The 20,405-nt window shown below is 43.8% G+C and overlaps 2 protein-coding genes across 3 annotated transcripts in view; one reads left to right on the top strand and one right to left on the bottom strand.

Annotated features, from left to right (window-relative positions):
• Positions 1 to 20,405, bottom strand: part of LOC147012186 (pleckstrin homology domain-containing family G member 1-like) — a 180,318-nt gene that overhangs the window by 107,996 nt on the left and 51,917 nt on the right. Inside the window, exons 1-4 of one of the 2 annotated variants that reach the window (XM_085855995.1) lie at positions 19,904 to 20,042; positions 2,638 to 2,769; positions 182 to 267; positions 4 to 95 (exon numbers count right to left, since the gene is read on the bottom strand). In XM_085855995.1, coding sequence (XP_085712121.1) covers positions 4 to 39 — 36 coding nt within the window. In that variant the 5' untranslated portion in view covers positions 40 to 95; positions 182 to 267; positions 2,638 to 2,769; positions 19,904 to 20,042. Of the gene's footprint in view, positions 1 to 3; positions 96 to 181; positions 268 to 2,637; positions 2,770 to 19,903; positions 20,043 to 20,405 lie in introns of those variants that run through there. The other variant, XM_085855996.1, reaches the window with a different exon arrangement.
• The window catches only part of LOC147012185 (3-oxo-5-alpha-steroid 4-dehydrogenase 2-like), a 73,765-nt gene continuing 72,944 nt past the window's right edge, over positions 19,585 to 20,405 (top strand). The window contains exon 1 of the mRNA XM_085856000.1: positions 19,585 to 20,064. Coding sequence (XP_085712126.1) covers positions 19,781 to 20,064 — 284 coding nt within the window. The 5' untranslated portion in view covers positions 19,585 to 19,780. The remainder of the gene's footprint in view (positions 20,065 to 20,405) is intronic.

Here is a 20,405-nt window from a genome sequence, read left to right as displayed (position 1 = left end):
TACCTCCCTGTCTTTGCTTGCCATGACATTCGCTGCCATTGACCATTGCTACTCCTACGCCACGGTGAGGCCACAGGGTAGGATTTGTAGGAGACCTGAAATTACAGTGTCATTAGGTATTGCATGTTCGAATAGTTTTAGTTTTAAAATCGTTAAAAAAAAAATAGTTTGCAAAGCATACCACTAAATTGAGATGTATTTCGTTGGCAAAGCATGTTGAGTAGAGCTGAATTCCTTAACACTTCCAAAGGCCACAACGTTTTGACACTTGGAAACAAAAAAAAGTTGTGCACTTTTTTTGATAAATTATTTTCGGAACAATTTTTCTTCAATAAATAAATAATAATAAAAATTGTCTACATGTACACACCTTTATCTGGTTAGCACCTCTTCATAAACAACATTGCTGAGGAAACGGCGCGTCCAGAAGTGAAGTCCTCACTGTCCGGAAGTTCGCATATCGCAGTTACTATTATTGGCAATTTAGTTTTAATGGCCAATTATTCAATTAGCGCCAACGTATTTTGCCTTTTCGCAATGTCATCGCAAGGAAAAACACAAAGAGAAGAGAAGAGAAAAAAAAAAAAAAAAAAAAAAACGTATGTGCAAAAACAAACAAATAAATAAATAAACCTTTCAAACAACCACACAGGCCGTTCCTTCGCTCTCGTAAACGACGTCTGGATTGGGGAATTGTGTTCATCTATAAATGTGCATAAGAAATCGAGAAATTATTAGAATACAGTAAGTCATCACTATCCAGAAGTCCGTACATTGTTATAATGGGGAACGCGGCTGAGGATCTCTTCCCCAACGGCCACGCCTACACAGCAACGTGTCCTGTGATTGGTAACTAAATGGCGCATCGGCCACGCCCACACAGCAACGTGTCCTGTCATTGGTTGGTAAATAAATGGCCATAACTTGGGAAGCACTTGTCCGATTAATATCAAACCTTGAAAAGGCACATCCACAGGTCCCGAGCAATATACCTGGCAAGTTTCAATTAGATCGGACTAGTGGTTGGCGAGAAACAGCGGTCTCACACACACACACACACACACACACACACACACACACACACACACACACACACACACACACACACACACACACACACACACACACACGTACAGATTGCTGGAATTATAGATAGATGGGGTGAAACTGTTTCCATGGACACTGTTTTATTTTTGCCACATTGGACTTTTTCAATGCCAAGTGGGACTTTTTGTATTTGTCATTGGACTTTTCCCTATTTCACAAACCAAGATGAGTGGAACCTAAAAAAAAAAGAAAAAAAGAGATAAATTTAATTAGTTATATTTTGTGCCCTCTTAGCTTGGTACTGAGGTGGTTCACCAATGAGGGGCTTTTGATTATGACTGGTGAATCTCAAGTGTAATTACAGAAGGCCCTCAAGCAGAAGGTCCAACGGAGTCGATAGGGAATTAAGGGAGTAAGGGTTCCAATGGAGTCCATGGGGTCTGCAGGGTCGACAGAATCTGTGGGTCCTAGAAGGTCCTAGAGGCCAAGGGGTTTTGAGGGTCTTAGGGTTATAAAGCGTCTTTAATGGTATTTGGGGTCAAAAGGGTCTTAAGGCTCTTCAGAGTATTTGGGGTCATAAAAGGTCTGAGGGTTATAAAGGGTCTTTGGGGTTTTAGTGGTCCTAAAGGTCTTTGTTATCTAAAAGGTTTCTCTGTGTATAGCAGAATCATCATCAAAAAGTCTTACATGCGATAGGACACTCTCTGACAGGTCGTTAATATAGACCAAGAAGAGGAGAGGTCATAAGATTGTCCCCCTTGAGGTACACCTGATGTGTCTGTAATGGGTTTCAGAGTAACACCATTCAGGAGTGCACACTGATCACCGTTGGTAAGAAAGCAGTTGATCCAGGACAAAATGTTGCTTCTAATGCCATAGTTACGGAGTTTTGAAACTAGACGTTGGTGACGAACTGCGTCAAATGCCTTACTGAAGTTAAGGAAGATGATATCGGTTTGTCCACATTTATCAGCCGGTTTACTGGGTATTGCAGGAATGATTTTTCCTCAAGCCATGTTGGTTACTGGACAGGATTTTATGAGTCTTGAGATGGGTCCTAATATGATGACTAATAACGTGTTTGAATATTTTGCTTGTAACACGAGTAAGTGAAATCGGACGGTAATTTGCCAGATTACACCTGTCTCCTTTTTTTCAGAATCGGTATGGCGTTAAAATTTCGCCAGTCAACTGGGAGACTTCCCAAGGAAAGGGACTTCTGAAAGATCTTCACGAAAACATGGAAAATACTTGGTGCACAAGTTTTCAGAACCTGTGTAAGGATTTTGTCCGGACCAGGAGCTTTGTTTTGGCTTCAGGTCGTTTAAGAGGTTTTTTTTTCCACTCCTGTAAGCCGATACAGCAACGGTGTGTATGTCTGGGATACTGGTCCATAGCCTGAAACTAAAAAAAAAGGATAATTATGACAGTAAAAGGACAGGGGTCTTTCAATCAGAGAGCTGTTAACGAATGGACTCGTCTCCCTAAAAAAAGGTAGTGACACAGAAAGAGTGCAGATCTGTTTAAATTGGAATTAGATAGGTACATAGATGTATTGGAGATAGAGGCAAACATGAATAATGGCAGAACTTGTAGGTAGCTTGTCTGTGGATGGGTGATGGTCCCTCGTGTTGGTGTAGCACAGGCGTGATGGACCAAACGGCTTCCTCCTGCACCGCAGTTCCTTGTCTATCCTCGGAAGTGTGTATCTTTTAGCGCCACCTGGTGGAAGCCGGTATCAAAATCCATTATATAACACGATACGCGAAAATATAAAATGCTCGAAAATATTTGGCAGAGTATACCATATGCAGACCACATCTTGATGATGTCATTTTCATACAAATTATTGGTATATTGGTAAAAAGCAAAATCACAATGTCAGCCTCATTGTTTTGACATAATTTTAGGCAGACAATTATTCATTCCTATATTGATGACAGAATACCTGGGGAAGATGTGCTGTGTACTTTTTGGTGTTCGTCATGCTTAACCAACTTTGTTAATTAGCTAATTGAAAAGTAAGAATGGTCGTAACGTGGACAGTTTGGAAGACACAGACTTGTTTCTTGATTCATTGTAAAGCCGAGGTGACCTGGTGCTTTTTGGAAAATATACGTGTGTTTATGACGCGAAATGAACATTGTTAATTAGCCTAATGAGCTAATTGAAAACGAAGAATGGATATAACTTGAAAACGGAAAACTTTAGGCAGGTAGTTCTAATAGAGTTAGCTAGGAAGTGATACAGGGCTTTCCGTTGATAAGGTCAACAATGTCCTTGAGTAAATGAGTTCAAGGTCAAGCACTATAAATGCCTTTAACTTGTTCAAAGCTCAGCTTAATCATACTTTGCAAACATTGTTTAAAGGGTCAGGTAGGGGAGCATGTGCCAGAACAGCGCGTCGCTGCGTCCACTTTACGCCGGTACTCCAGGGGCCTCCGTCTGGCCATCCCCCAGGAAGATGCCTGGCCCATCCCCATCTCCTTGAGATACTGATCAAACTGCTGCAACCACGAGGCATATGGTCGGCCCATTGGCCTCCTCCATCACGAGGCTCCCTTGCTGAGAGAATCTGGTGAGCAGGATCAGCATCAGGAAAATGAGCCACATATCCATGCAGCCGCAGCTGACGCTTACGGACTATGCAGGTAACAAATCTCATTTGAGTCTCTCTCAGCAACCGCTCGTTGGACACAAAATCCGACCAGCAATAACCAAGGATTCTCCAAAGAGACCTGGTACCGAATGAATTAAGTCTCCGTCTCAGATCCTTGGTCAGAGTCCAAGTCTCGCATCCATAGAGCAAGACTGGAAGCACCAAGCACCTGAAGACTCGGACTTTTGTCCTCTTGCACAGGTACCGACAGTGTCACACCCCATGATCCAGTGAATTCATAACTGTGTTCGGGCGAACCCTATGAAGAATTATCCAAGCAAAGACCATGCCTAGCACTGAGAGTAGCATCACCCCTCGGAATTTGTTGTGGTCCTGGCAATCACCCTTCCCTTTCAGGAGAGGGACAACAAGGCCCCTCTTCCAGTCAGTTGGTGCATAATTAATGAATAGACATACGTAATTGATATACATAAAAAGTATGACACACACACACACACACACACACCTCTCATCCATTGATAGTATAAGTATATTAGGGGTTGTTCATTTTGAAGTTTTGAAGAGTCAAAAGGTTTGAAGGTGTGGAGCGAAAATGACGTCATCAAGACGTGGTCTCTAATTTATAATCCTGTCATGTTAAAAAATTGTACTTTATTAATTTTTTTACAGTATTAATGTCATATTTTCAAAAATAACAAGTGGTGGTTGTAACAACATTTGCATGCGTGATGGTCACAGACTACATTTAGGCCAACACTGTAACTTCTTGGAAGAAAAACATAATGGCATCATCAGTCAGCACGTCCCTTGGCTTTGAGTATATTTGAGTTAATACACTGGGAAGTAGGAAAGTGCCGAATTGACAAAATAAGGAGAAGTGGGGGTGATAGGACAGAGATGGGATTGTGTCGGAGGATTGGCGAGAGAAGTAATTTGGAGAGGATAAGAATGAAGGGGGAGTGGTAGGAGGGCATTTGTTGAGATGGCTGGGTGGAAGGGTAGTGGAGGCAGTGGGGTTGGTCGGTGGAAAACTCAGTCACATTTACATCCCGAAATATAGAGTTCATAAAACATCTTACCCTGCACAGTGTTCAATTATGCAATTGAATTTTTTCAAAAATATACTTGGTCGAGGCTTGTGGAAGAGCTCGTACAATGAATGCATCACGACGTAACAGACAAAATCAGGACGCAAAACACCCATGCATTGGATGGACAAGATGGATACAGAAGAAAAATCCAAGGAGGGAAAACTAGAAAATTGGAAGGAGGAGGGATTTGTGTGGGGTTAATGAGGGTAGAAAAAAAATCAGTTTTGGATTAGGGATGATCAGAGATGGTGGTGAACAGATGTCTTGAGAACCTGGAGGGAAGAATTAGATTGAGGAGGATGTGGAAGTTGATTCAACAGGTGGGAAAAAGAGGAACAAAGGAGTGGAGGTGAGCAGTGATCCTGGATTTAGGTAGTTTGAATGGAAGGGGTTGATGGTGGACCATGTGAGCCCTGCAGAAACCTGAGTGGGACAAAGCAAAAGCAGAGGGCGCAAGACCATAAAGGAGATGGTAGAAGACAAAGAGACCACCGACCTGTCTGCGATGGTGAAGTGATAGACTCAGATTCATCACAGGAGATTCCAATAATCTTGAAGGCCTTGTTTTCCACGGTGTCAAGCTGACAAAGATGTGAGGCAGGGGAGCCAGCCCAGAGATGAGAGCAGTACTCATCAAGTTGTGGATGAAGGTCATGTAGGTGTATAGGAGTTCAGGTGTGCCAAGGAAAGATGTTGTACGACAGAGGATGCCTAGTCGGTGGCTCGCTTTGGAGGCCAACTTTGAAACGTGTTTTTTTTTTTGAAGAAAGATCATGGCTGATGGTCAGACCCAGGAGGTTGAATGACAACATTCTCAAGAGGATTGTTAAGAAAGTATAGATTGGAGGGTTTGTCAGATGGTCCTTTCAGAGAGAGATAGTGAGAGCGTGAGATTTGTCAGGATTGAAATTGAGATAAAATAATGATTTTTAAATGTCATGTAAAAAATTCCAGAAGTTTAACATCATTGATGCAGTTGAACAGCATATACAACCTAATTTAGCATGTCCAAGTAATGCTAAACAGAATGGTTTTGAAAGTGGCAAAGAGGCGATTTGTGTTCTACGGTGTTCAAGTATATAATTGAATCGAAATAAAAGAGACTTTAAAGGTCATAGAAGAAAAAAAAAAAACATCCGGAAGTTTACCGCTGCAGATAGATTTATTAATCGATAGATAATATTAATAGATAGATAGCTTATTAAACAGGCATTTTGCTTCAACTTTTACACAAGAACAGTCAGGAGAATTGCCAATAGTTGAGAGTATCTATCGAGGAGGTGAGGAAGGACTTTTACAGAAGGTCCAGGTTGGAGTGGAGGAAGTAAAGGAACAGCGAGGTAATCCAAGAGTAGATAAGGCTCTGGGTCCAGATAATATGCACCCGAGAGTATTGAGAGAAGTGGCTGAGTAGGTAAGCGAGATGTTAACGGATATGTTCAATAGCTCACTGGAGTCAGGACAGGTACCGGAGGATTGGAGAGTCGCCAATGTAACACCATTATTTAAGAAAGGATCCAGAGAAGAATTGGGAAACTACAGACCTGTTTGTTTGACTTCAGTTGTGGGGAAGGTGTTGGAGACATTAATTAAAGACCGGATGAGGAACCATTTAAACAAATACAAACCAATTAAAGGTAGTCAGCATGGGTTTACCAAATGTAGTTCCTGTTTAACAAATCTTTTAGAGTTCTATGAAGCAGTGTCTGATTGGGTGGATGAGGGAAAGGCAGTGGACATAGTATATCTAGACTTTAAGAAGGTATTTGATAAGGAACCACATTGGAGGTTGTAAGTCAAAGTGAGGGCTTCTGGAGTGGCTGGTCAGGTAGCTAATTGGATTGCAAATTGACTTCGTGATAGGAAGCAAAGAGTGGCTGTGAGTGGGAGGATGTCTTGCTGGGAGGATGCAAGTCGTGGGGTACCTCAGGGATCAGTACTCACACCATTACTATTCAATATTTACATCAATGATTTGGATAATGGGGTAAAGAGTAATCTTTCCAAATTTTCAGATGACACAAAGCTTGGAGGTAAGGAAGATAGCAGACGGGGTGGTGATCAGATTCAGGAAAGTATTGATACTTGCATAGATTGAGCAAAAGATTGGCAGATGGAATTTAACCTGAGCAAGTGTAAGGTGTTGGGGATGGGAAAGAACAATGAAAATGGAGATTACAGGATGCAAGGGGTAATTTTGGAGGAGGAGGATCTGGGGGTGGTAATAGATATGGGAGGAAAGCAGGCAGCACAGTGCCAGGCAGCCATATGTAAAGAAAATAGAGTTCTAGGTTGTATTCAGAGGGGGATAAATCGATACAAAATAAATGTGTGTGTGTGTGTGTGTGTGTGTGTGTGTGTGTGTGTGTGTGTGTGTGTGTGTGTGTGTGTGTGTGTGTGTGTGTGTGTGTGTGTGTGTGTGTCAGTGCGTGCACGTGTCTCCTCCATAACTCCAAAACAATGAAACCTCGCAGCCTGAAACTTTGCATGCATACTAAGAAAACTCCAAGGAAGTGCAGAGTGAAAATTGGGTGTTTGGGTTAATTAAAACACCCTTTTGAAGATAATTAACGGCCTCATTTTTAAATCATATCCTTCATCAGGCAATCCTCGGCCACCTCACTCTCGATGGGGGTCTTAAGGAGTATCCTTGGTAGCCTTGCTGGGGTCTGAACCCGCCATGTTTTTTGGCCTGCTCAACCATGCTTTTACTTGGAACAGGTACATGGATGGTACATCCCTAACAGGTACATCCCTAACAATTTCTTAATGATAAAGTTTTTTTTTCACTTTCTTCACTCAAATTATCCAATGTCCATTCATCATAGCTAAGAATTTCTGGATACATTGCAATGCTTATAAACACCCAGAGACACCAACGTTCATGACTTTATTTCATTTCCGCACATGCAATAACCTCAATAATCTTTTAAACTATGCCAAATTACAAAATTTAAGCTCCAGAATTTAACTTAGCAGCAGTTCTGACTTGTCCAATTCGAAAAGGTGTGCATTTGTCCAATTTGGACGTACTGTATTTGACATTTAGAGCGTCTTCAGGAGGTGTGTGTTTAAAATGGCAGTTCAGTGATTGCTCATCGTTTACTAAGCGAGCCGTTTCTAATGAACTGTTTAATTGGAATGCTTTGTTGAGTACTTAAGCCACTTGCCGAGCACCCTACAGTCGATAGTAGTGCAGTTCGTGTCCGGATCGAGATGTAGTCAGCAGTTGCTACAAGGTTGAGGTACCTGCAATTCTAAATCGGTTATTTGATATGACTTGGTGTGCTTTACAAAGGTTATATGATTTCTCTTTGTGAGTTTCAAAGCAAAATACACTTGATAACACCATATTTACAAGCCATTTGCCATATTAATGTGTTTTCCAAATTACAGAACCAAATTTTTTTCCACCTGTCATGTGACAATTGGCAGCACATCTGTTTGAAACGTCTATAATGCAACAATTCCCCCCAAAACATGAATCCCCCCAATTTGTTCAACAAAATTTCCCCAAAACAAAGGGGAAAGCCACTCAAGGTTTTTGGGTTGTACACAGTATTTACTGTATTCGGTAATCACACTGACTCCAATCGGCTGATTACCAAAAAATTGCCAATATTGGCCAAGCACCAATATACAGTGCATGCTAATAAAAGGTTAACTACTTCAAAACTTTATTAACCAAAACATTGAGTAATAAAACAAAAAATTAACTCGGAAAATGAAAACCAGATCAAGGAGAAATGAAACTCATTCTGCGTTAATGCACTTATAGTTGAGGTGTACGATGTGAGCATCCCCCAACACACACAACATGCATTCACATGAATTGTGAAGTTTTCAATGACGTTTCTGAAAGTTTTAATGGTTACTGTCTGCACATAAGCCTCAACTGCTGTCTTCAGATCAAGTTCAGATCTGGGGTGTTCCTTGTAGATGTTATCCAAGCTCCCCAGAGGAAAAAAAATCCAGCAAATTGAGGTCGGGGCTGCGTGGAGACCATTCGTTTTCCATACGCAAACTGAGAACTCGTTGTCCGAATTTTTGATGCAAAAAGGCAATTGTTTCGTTGGCTGTATGCGGGGTAGCACCGTCTTGCATGGATCACTGTAGCCGGAGGGCTGCAGTGCTCATCGATTGCTCCAAGTCTTCATAAAATGCGTTGACTATCGACCGGTATCGTTCTTGATTGTTGGTAACTGTTCTTCCATTTTTGTCTTCAAACCAATACGGCCTAAGAACACCTCTGTAGCTGACAGCCACAAAAGCAGCGACTTTCCGACCCTGAAGCGACTTCTCTTCAACCTCATCTGGGCATTGACTTCTCCAGAAAATGTCGTTGTGTGAATTGACAGCACCGTTGACGTGAAAGTGTGCCTCGTCACTAAACCACACATCGTGAATCCAGTTTGGGTTTGCCTCCATCCTGTGTGTCTCTGTGTCTCTCTATCTATCTATCTATCTATCTATCTATCTATCTATCTCTCTCTCTCTCTCTCTCTCTCTCTCTCTCTCTCTCTCTCTCTCTCTCTCTCTCTCTCTCTCTCTCTCTCTCTCTCTCTCTCTCTCTCTCTCTCTCTCTCTTTCTCTCTCTCTCTCCCCGAGTGGTTATGTCCAGGCAGTGTTTGTCTCCAGCTGTGTCTGGACGGTACTTGTTTCCAGATGTGTCTGAGCAGTGTTTGTCTCTGGATGCATCTGGGTGGTGTTTGTTTCCGGATATGTTCGGAGGGTGTTTATGTCTGGATGATGTTCATCGCCGGACATGTCCTGGCTGTGTTTTTCTCCAGACTGCGTTTATCTCCGGACATGTCCGGGCGGTGTTTTGTCTCTGGGCGGTATTTATAGTATGACCAGTAGAAAATGGATTTTAGCCATTACTTTGATTCCATCTTCACTGTTATTCTTTGCAGAATCATTTTGATGAGGCAGTATGAATTGTAATTCACGCTCCACCACACATCTGCCTTCCCTTCCTCTCACCTCACGCTGCCTTCCCTTTCCCCATCCTTCCTCAATCTACCTCCCTCCTCGCTCCATGACCCCTCCTCACTCCAACACCCCTCCTCGCTCCACCACCCCTCCTTGCTCCCCCTCCACCTCCTCATTCCCCCCCCCTCTCTCTCTCCACCACGCCTCTCACTCTCCTCCCTCTTCCTCCCACTTCCTAATATTCCCGTCAGCGAAGCGACGGGTAGTATTTGCTAGTTATAAATCAAAAGAGGTGGTTTTAGCATTGTACAGGAATTTAGTGAGGCCATCTAGAATATTATGTGCAGTTTTGGTCACGACAACTTTGGAAGGACATAGATGCCATAGAGAGAGGGTTCAGTGTAGGGCTATGAGATCGATTCTGGGCCCAACTAGACTCAGCTTTGAGGAGCCATCACTACTTTGTAGAAGCACCTTTGGCAGCGATTACAGCTTCGAGTCTTCTTGGGTATGTCTGTATCAGCTTTGCACATCTGGATTTGGGGATTTTCTCCCATTCTTCCTTGCAGATTTGCTCAAGCTCTGTCAAGTTGGATGGGGAGTGTCAGTGAACAGAAATCTTCAGGTCTTTCCACAGATTCTCAATGGGATTCAAGTCTGGACTTTAGTTGGGCCACTCAAGAACTTTTACAGTCTTGTTCTGAAGCCATTCCAGTGTTGCTTTGGCTGTATGCTTGGGGTCATTCTGCTGTTGGAACAAAAATCTTCACCATAGTCTCAGGTCTTTTGCACTCTGAAGCAGGTTTGACTCAAGGATATTCCTGTATTTAGCTTCATTCATTGTTTCCTCTATCCTTACAAGTCCCCCAGTTCCTGCCACAGAAAAGCATCCCCATAGCTTGATGCTGCCACCACCATGATTCATGGTAGGGTTGGTGTTAGATGGTTGTTGAGCTGTGCTCGGTTACATGAGACATAGTGCTTTGCATTCAGGTCAAAGAGTTCAATTTTTGTCTCATCAGACCACAGAATATTTTGCGTCATGCTCTCAGAGTCTTTCATGTGTCTTTTGCCAAACCCCAGGTGTGCTGTTACGTGCCTTTTTCCGAGGAGTGGCTTCCGTCTGGCCACTCTCCCATGAAGCCTAGACGTGTGAAGTGTTGCAGAGATTGTTATCCTTCTGGCAGGTTCTCCCATATCAGCCAAGGAACTCAGTAGTTCTGTCAGTGGTCATTGGGTTGTTGGTTACCTCCCTGACCAAGGGTCTTCTTACCCGGTTGCTCAGTTTGTTCGAACGGCCAGCTCTCGAAGCATCTGGGTAGTTCCATATTCTTTCCATTTCCTAACGATAGAGCTCACTGTGCTCTTGGGAACTTTCAACACTCAAGAAATTGTTTTCTCCCCTTCCCCAGATCTAGGTCTCCTCTCAATCCTATCTCGGAGTTCTACGGACAGTTCCTTGAACTTTACGGGAGAGTTTTTGCTCTGACATGCACTGTCAACTGTGAGACCTTACATGGAAAGGTGTGTTTCTTTCTAAATCATGTCCAATCAATTTAATTGGGCAAAGGTGGACTCCAATCAAGTTGTAGAGACATCTCAAGGATGGTCAAAGGAAACTGGATGCACCTGAGCTCAATTTGGAGTGTCATGGCAAAAGGGTTGAGTACTTATTGACACAAGACATTTCAGCTTTTAATTTTTAATTAACTTGAAAAAAATTCTCAAAACATGTTTTCACTTTGTCATTATGGGGTATTTTATGTCGATCGGTGGTAAAAAAAAAAAAAGTAAGCTTAATCCTTTTTCAATTTAGGCTGTAACACCACAAAATGTGATAAATATTGAGGGGTATGAATACATTCTGAAGGCACTGTAGATTCTCAAGATCGGTGCAATGTCACTGTCACGTGATTACGCTGAGTAACAAGATCACCATTTTGACAAAGGGAAAAAGAAATGCTCGGCAAAGGGGAGTGAACGCACGACTGCCCTTAGTGAATGTATTCAGTGTAGCAAGTCTCGGATCACCGCATAAATGCTGAGTGCAAACAAAGAGGCCCACGTGGCCGGAATCTGTGAGGGGGAAGAACATCACCTGTGGTCAAGTGATTCTCATCGTGCTTACATGGGAATTTGTGCATTGCATTCCTCCAAGCCCGACCATCGGTGTATTGCAGTTAGAGCAAGTGGTACGTTCTTGACAGAAGAGTCCGAAGTGAAGGCCCGTTGGGCCGGTTACTTTGAGCGGCTGCACCAGGCTGACCAACCAGCTGCTGAGTAGGATGTCACGGGTGTTACTATCCCTATTGCTGACCCTCCAATCAACTATGAACCACCTTGGGTTGTGGAAACACAGACTGTGGTGAACCGGTGAAATAGGGTAAGCTCCTGGGATTTGTGGCATCCACACTGAACTTCTCAAGGCTGTTGGAACTGCTGCACTCATGTCGTTGCATGCAGTTATGTGCTCTGTTTGGAACATAGGCATCATCCCAACTCACTGGAAGAGGGGCCTTGTTGTCCCTCTCTGGAAAGGGAATGGTGATCGCCAGGACTGCAACAACTACCGATACGAGGGATGACGCTGCTCTCAGTGCCGGGCAAGGTCTTTGCTCAGATAATTCTTGATAGGGTTCGCCACCATCTGCTTGAGCACCAGCGCCCAGAGCAGTCAGGCTTTACACCAAAGAGGTCAACAATTGACCGTATCCTTGCTCTCTGGGTTGTCACCGAACGCAGACAAGAGTTTCGGCAGAGGCTGCTTGCAGCCGATGGTTGATCTCTGCAAAGTGTTCGATTCAGTGAATCGGGATGCCCTCTGGAGGATACTTGGTCTTTGTGGGGTGCCACCAAAACTGATCGATCTGATGTCTGAACTCTACTCTGGTACTGAGAGTGCTGTGAGATGTGGTGATACCATCTCCGTCTTATTTCCAGTTGTTACTAGAGTTCATCAGGGGTGTGTACTGGACCCAACACTTTTGAGTGCTTGTCTGGACTGGATTCTGGGGAGGATGTCGGAGAGATCAAGCAGCTGCGGTGCATCATTTGGGAATGTCAAGATCTCTGACCTTGATGTCACAGATGAATCAGTCACCTCTGCAGAGACTGGATATCTTCGTAGGGGCCCTCCACAGACTGAATGAGGAGTTGGAGACACTGGGATTGCAGGTTTCCTGGGTCCAAACAAAGATCCAGGCTTTCAATGACATCTTGGATGCTGCTATCTTGTCTGTACCTATTTGTGGTGAGGATGTTGAGGTCATGGAGAGATTCACTTACCTTGGCAGTGATATTCATGACTCTGCTGGCTGTGAGGCAGAGATTGTGAGCCGCATGTCATTTCATTTTCTGTGAAAACGGCACTTTTGACATCAAAGAGAATAATGTCAATAATACTTTTGATGTGATTTAATTCATAGAATCTAATGCAAAAAAAAAACCAATGTCACCCGCAGGGTGACCCGTATCTTGCCAAAAGGTGACCACGTGTGACTTCTTTAAGGTCACACTGAGGTGAACAGAGCTGATATCCACCAGGAGCGACTCCTTGAGGAATATCTGCCTATAGTCCGGGAGCCAACCTGTGTACAAGGCTGTTTTAGGGTTGGACCTTACAGCCTCTGCTATAAAATTTTACACCCCCAGGATGTTTAGATATATGTTTGCAGTTCATGAAAACCAATGTTGGCAATTCATAAGCTCTTGCGAAAAATTTTGGCGGCCGTTTTTGTTTGAGGAAGATTTGAAAAATTTGATAAAACAGCAATTGTCAATAAAATTTCTAAAAAAATTAAAAAATCACATTCATGAAAAATAAATGTGAACTAAATGTAAGAATTCAATCAGTGCATTGTAAAATGACAAAAAAAATTGCCTTTGTGAAAGTAAACCTCGTAAAAGTACATAATTTTGTGAAAAATGCCTTAAAAATAACGTTTTTTGAAGATGGCCTTTAGAACTTTTCTTATCATAGGCAGATGCTGCATTAGAATACTAATTTCTCTTAATGTGATATGAACATGGTATCCATGGCTAATTAAAACAGCAAATTTGATTGAGTTCTATCAATTTTTAAAGAGAAAATTAACATTTTTGTCAACCAAAGTTACCCCTACCCCCAAAATCCTCTTACTCTATTGAACACAGTTCGGTTAAGGTTTGCTGGATCCAGGTTGGGTACTTCACAGTTCACTCTTCCAAAGGAAAATTCAATGGTGTTTGGAGTGACATGGCCCTGGAGCAGACATACAACAATGAAGGGAAGACATCTCTGTTCAAACGCATATCTCAGGCACCAGCTGCTCGAGATAAATATGTGAAAACAGCACCATTTCTCACAGCTGTATCAGAGAACATAAAGTCTATGGCTAATCTAGGCCAACAGGAATCTACTCATCATGGAGAAACACAGAAGCAGGCAACAGAAGAACATATGCATGTTGAGGAGATCAAGAAAGTGATATGCCAGCAGATGATAAACCCATTCCAGTGTAACAACCAAGTGGTTCTGCTCAATAGAGCAACTAGTGAGAAGGCTGCTTCAAAAGACTTGGTCCATGCTCAAGCTAAGGGCATGGAAGCCATTATGAAAGCAGAAGAGGTGGTCTCTATTAAGATTGAACCACTGAAGCTGGTAACTTTCTCCTCACAGAAGAAATCAAAACCATCAAGGAAACAGAGTTTAATCAGGATCTATCAAGATGAGACTGCAACTACACGTGTGCTGTGTTTCTATCGAGATGCCGACCCAGTCACAAGACAGATTGCATTTTCCCATGAGTGGACAGACTATCCATCATCCCTGTTTGAGGTTGATCCACGCTTAGCACAGGGGGTTGTAATGCGCAAAGGCAACGAGTCTGATTTCGTGGCAGTGCTAATTGCTGAAGCTGAGCAGGATGTTGTTTTACAGCTGCCATCATTACCACAGAGTGACCTATACACAGTTTATCTGGTAGACACAATGGCATTTGTAAATAAATACCAAAAAATGGGTGCGAAAACATTTGGTGAACTTCCCCAGCTGTATCTTCGCAAGCAGGTGTATCCTGCAGTTGAAACCTGAAATGTGCAACTGTGTCAACATCATTGGTGATCAGTATGATTTTGATGATAGCCATACTTTGAAGGGTGATGAGCAGCAGAGGAGAAACCAGACAGACCAGGCAAGACAATTCTCACCATCCAAGAGTCTAGAAATTCCGGACTGGAATTTATTCATGAAGAATCCAAGAAATAAAGGAAATCTTCAGAACTTCATTGGCACTTCCCTTTGTGAGAGTCCTGAAGCTATTCCGGATGGAGTGACCATCATTCTTGGTAGTATGATGGAAAACAAAGGTCACACTCTTTCCATCACATCAGCATCAAGTTCAGTTCTGGACTTACCTTGTGAAGAACATGAAGAGGCAGACACAAGGATTATTGCTCATCTTGCGTATTGTGTGGAATATCTTGATCACCATCGAGCTGTTGTGCATGCAACAGATACAGACATAATTATGCTGTGTATATATCACTTCTGCTGCTTGAACACATTGCAAGAACTCTGGATACAACGGCAGAATCAATACCTACCTATTCATGAGCTGGTAGAAGTGTTGAGCAAGAAGTACCAGAAAATCCTCTTGATGTCGCAGCTACACTTCTGTGCACATATGTGTTGTGTGGATGTGACACAGTGAGCTACCCATTCAGAAGGGGAAAAGAAGAGGTCAGGTCAGGTATGGGAGCATGTGCCAGAACAGCGCGTCGCTGCGTCCACTTTCCGCCGGTACTCCAGGGGCCTCCATCTGGCCATCCCCCAGGCAGATGCCAGGCCCATCCCCATCTCCTTGAGATGATGGTCAACCTGCTGCAACCATGAGGCACGTGGTCGGCCCACTGGCCTCCCACTCATGAGACTCCTCGCTGAGAGAATCTGGTGAGCAGGATCAGCGTCAGGAAAACGAGCCACATGTCCATACAGCCGCAGCTGACGCTCACGGACTATGCAGGTAACAAATCTCATCCGAGTCTCTCTCAGCAACCGCTCGTTGGACACAAAATCCGACCAGCGATAGCCAAGGATTCTCCGAAGAGACCTGGTACCAAAGGAATTAAGTCTCTGTCTCAGATCCTTGGTCAAAGTCCAAGTCTCGCACCCATAGAGCAAGACTGGAAGTACCAAGGACCTGAAGACTCAGACTTTCGTCCTCCCGCACAGGTACCGGCAGCGCCACACCCCATGATCCAGTGAATCCATGACTCCCCAGGCCCGACCCAGACGTCTATTGACCTCCGGCTCACAACCTGCGGAGACATGAATATCACTGCCAAGGTAAGTGAATCTCTCCACGACCTCAACATCCTCACCACAAACAGACACAGACAGGACAGCAGCATCCAAGATGTCACCGAAAGCCTGGATCTTAGTTTTGACCCAAGAAATCCGTAATCCCAACGGCTCCGACTCCTCATTCAGCACCTCGAGGGCCCCCAAGAGGATGTCTAAAGTCTCCGCAAAGATGACTGCATCATCTGCAAAATCAAGGTCTGAGATCTTGACATTGCCAAACGATGCACCGCAACTTGATCTCTCCGACATCCTCCCTAGAATCCAGTCCATACAAGTGCTGAAAAGTGTGGGGGCAAGTACACATCCCTGACGAACTCCAGTAACAACTGGAAATAAGTCAGAGATGGTACCACCACACTTCACAGCACTCTCAGTACCAGAGTAGAGTTCAGACATCAGATCGATCAGTTTCGGTGGCACCCCACGAAGACCAAGAATCCTCCAGAGGACATCCCGATTCACTGAATCGAACGCTTTACAGAGATCAACATAGGCTGCAAGCAGCCCCTGCCGAAACTCTCGTCTGTGTTCGGTGAGGACACGAAGTGCAAGGATACGGTCAATCGTTGACCTCTTTGGTGTAAAGCCTGACTGCTCTGGACGCTGGTGCTCAAGCAGATGGTGGCAAACCCTATCAAGAATTATCCGAGCAAAGACCTTGCCCGGCACTGAGAGCAGCGTCACCCCTCGGTAGTTTTTGCAGTCTTGGCGATCACCCTTCCCTTTCCAGAGAGGGACAACAAGGCCCCTCTTCCAGTCAGTTGGGATGATGCCTGTGTTCCTGTGAAAAGAAGAGCGGCACAGGTTTCTCTGGGACTGATAGGAAACCTTCCCCACCTTGTTGATTTTGGAAGAGATAGTGAAATGGCAGCAACAGAATGTGTCATTGATGAGGCCAGAGTATACTGGACTGCTCTGCATGGCCAAAAAGGGTTCAGCTGTTTGGATACCCTCAGGCAGCATATGTTTGTCTCTTCAAAATTAGACCTTAGGTCACTGCCAGCAACAGAAGATGCGTTTTACTTCCTTGTTTTAAGAGCATTGTATCAATTGCTTCTGTATAGACGTGCACATCTCAGTGACCGAGCACTTCCCCCAGCCACAACATTTGGCAGAACCCTTATCAATGGAAAACTGGTCCCAATTCTCATGTCTAAGCCAGCCAAGCCAAACATAGACAAAACGGTGTCTTGCATGTGCAAATTATCCAAATGTCTGAAATGATGTTCATGCAAAAAGGCTGCTGTGCCTTGCTGAGTGACATGCATATGCCTTGGTCAGAGAGGTTCATGTGGTGGAGTTGTTTCAGAGAGTGACTCTTCCTCTGAAGAGGATGTTTCATGTCACAATATTGTGTTAATCCATTTCTAATTTTATCTTCCTTAAAACCATGGCATGTAAAAGTATGTTCTTGTTCCTGACCCCATTGATAGTCAAGCATTTCTGAGTTACATAAATCTTTTGTTGTTTGACATATAACCTTGTCAATTGAAGGTAGGTTAAATCTACACCAATTGTGATATAGGAAATGAACTCCTCTTTAATATGAGGGGTCATTTGTGTATATAGGTTTAGTGGTTATGATTTTAGGACAATATGAATTACCCCTACCCCCATCCTACATCTTCGCTTTTGCCAACATTTTGTTATCAGAGGGGGCTCGCAAAAGTGTTGACTGTGTTGTTGCGCAAGAGTTTCACCATTGCCAACATTGGTTTTCATATACTCAAAGGGTGTCTCTTTATGAAAATCAACACAAAAATTTTATAGCAGACCGGGCAATTTTTTTTTAATTTTGATCGGTTGGCTCCCGGACTACTACGAGAGATTCCGATGAGAATCGTTCTACAGAGTAACCATGAAAAATATGCTTTTGCCTCATAACATCACCAAATGACGTCATAATGTCTCAAGCTTGACATATCTAGAAAGCACTCATCGAGGTGTTCAATTTGAGGTACTACACGATATGGTTCCTAAAACTTGAAAATTTGACCTTGGGGTCAAATATGTTTGACCTCAGGTGCTAATCATGAAGGTCAAGGCCAATCGCCACCAAAAATTAATCAGCTGAGCGTCAGACCATCAACTATATTCCCATGAACTTTGAAGACAATCCGATCAAAATTACTCAAAAAATAAGGGTTTCGTCGACTCCCCTGATTTGCGACAAAGTGACCTTGACCTTTGACCTTGACCTTCAAAATTTTATGCGCTGAAAGGGACCTCTATAGACCTCTGATATGCGAAGTTACAAAAATTTCCAATGACAACTGTGCTCCGCAGAGTGATTTATACGTGATTACAGACCAAAAAAACAAACAAACAAACAAAAAAAAAACATATGAAGGTCAAGGCCAATCGCCACCAAAAATTAATCAGCTGAGCGCCAGACCATGAACTATATTCCCATGAAGTTTGAAGACGATCCAATCAAAATTACTCAAAAAATAAGGGTTTCGTCGACTCCCATGATTTGCGCCAGTGACCTTGACCTTTGACCTTGACCTTCAAAATTTTGTGCGCTGACAGGGACCTCTATAGGCCTCTGATATGCGAAGTTAAAAAAATTTCCGATGATAACTGTGCTCTGCAGAATTTTTTATACGTGATTACAGACAAACAAAAAAATAAAAATAAAAAAAAAACATACAAGCTGACAAACATATCTTGCAAAAACTTCGTTTTGGCAAGATAAAAATCCCTTTTTTCTTTCATGATTCATTCAAAAGTTTTCATTTTAAAATGTGATTTTTCACCCTTTGACCTTTGTGATGATCTTGACACTTGACTTCGGTCTTTGTTGGCCATGTAGCACACTTCGATTGATTCACACTACTATCCTACCAAGTTTGGTTACAATCGGTCCAGGCAGAGCCGAGATATGACAATACATTTCCCATGATAGTACAGAAAGACAGATACACGCAGACATAGACAGACAGAGCTGGTCATTCTAATACTTCACTGACCCCCTTATGGGGGCGAGGTATGAATCGATTCTTCACCTGAAGATCTGTCAGCATATTATTAGAAAGGGCCCCCCACGTGAGGTTTTGCGGGGGGCCACCTACATACATCACATACACAAACACATACACTTGCCTTATACAATATAGTAGGATCAATTATGAGCGAACATCACAGGGGTATGCGGTATGCCCCTCAAGATTGTTTTGCTTTCATCACGACACACCTCTCTTCGTCGTTTGCTCCGCTCGCGAGCGACAAGGCGAGCAGCTTGTAAAGCGGTTGATACTGACCGACTACCTTGGCAAGCGATATCAAGCCGCTTGCTAACGGAACGCACACCAGTCCTTGATCGCTTGCTCCGCTTGCCAAGCAGCTTGCAAAGCGATTGATACGGAACGACTGGCTTGGCAAGCGATATCAAGCCACTTGATAACGCAAACGGAACTCACCCTGATGGACAGTGCTTATCTGGAGATAAATACGCCACGCCCCCTTCACGCGGAGGTCACGCCCCCTTCACGCGGAGGTCACGCCCCCTTCACGCGAGGTCACGCCCCCTTCACGCAGAGGTCACGCCCCCACACCCAACAAAAACAAACAGCTCGTCATCTTGAACTTTAGCACTCGGATCGTGAAAGTTCTGCGCAGCATCAAAAAGGAGCGGGAAGTTAAATCGTCATCGTCGTCATCGTCGTCATCGTCGTCATCGTCGTCATCGTCGTCATCGTCGTCATCGTCGTCATCGTCGTCATCGTCACTTTGAAGAAAAGCACCATGTCTGCTGTGCTTGCAGAATGCAACGATTTTGTGATGGCTGCGCTCGTCAACATGATGTACCTCCTCGGCGTGTTGTACCTGCTCAAGCAGGTTTCCATGGCGTCCGAGTACGGTCGTTACCTCGAGTCCAGACACGGAGTCCGCATTCCGGCCCGGCTCAGCTGGGTACTGCAGGAGCTTCCCGCCTTCTTGGTTCCGGTGTGCATGTTCCTCGACGCCGATGTGCCTCCTCTCCCCAACCTCATCATTTTGTTCATGTTCTGTCTGCACTACTGTCAACGGTACGGGGATTCCCCTCATTCCTTTTCTTCTTCTTCTTCTTCTTCATATCGCTTCTCAAGGAAATGTCAATGGCGCACGTTCACCGAGTTTCCCATTCATATTATATGTTCAAGATAACCGCACGTGATCTCTGTTGACCAATGAGCGCTGAGCTATAGATTTCTCTGCCCTTTGGTGAGGTGGTGGAAGAGACGATCAGTGACCGCCGGTTTTGGGAGGCGGGTGGGGGGGTATGATGCCCGACTGAGCCTTTCGCGCCATTTATATCTGTGCTGACAAGGAACTTTACTTCGGTGCAGTGTCTCGTGTTTATTTAACCTTTCACATGTAAGGATATGAT

This window comes from Eptatretus burgeri, chromosome 15 (assembly GCF_056783735.1).
Source record: "Eptatretus burgeri isolate ZD-2024b chromosome 15, Ebu_testis_v1, whole genome shotgun sequence".
Classification (NCBI taxonomy): Eukaryota; Metazoa; Chordata; class Myxini; order Myxiniformes; family Myxinidae; genus Eptatretus; species Eptatretus burgeri.
This window is presented reverse-complemented; position numbering and strand designations above follow the sequence as displayed.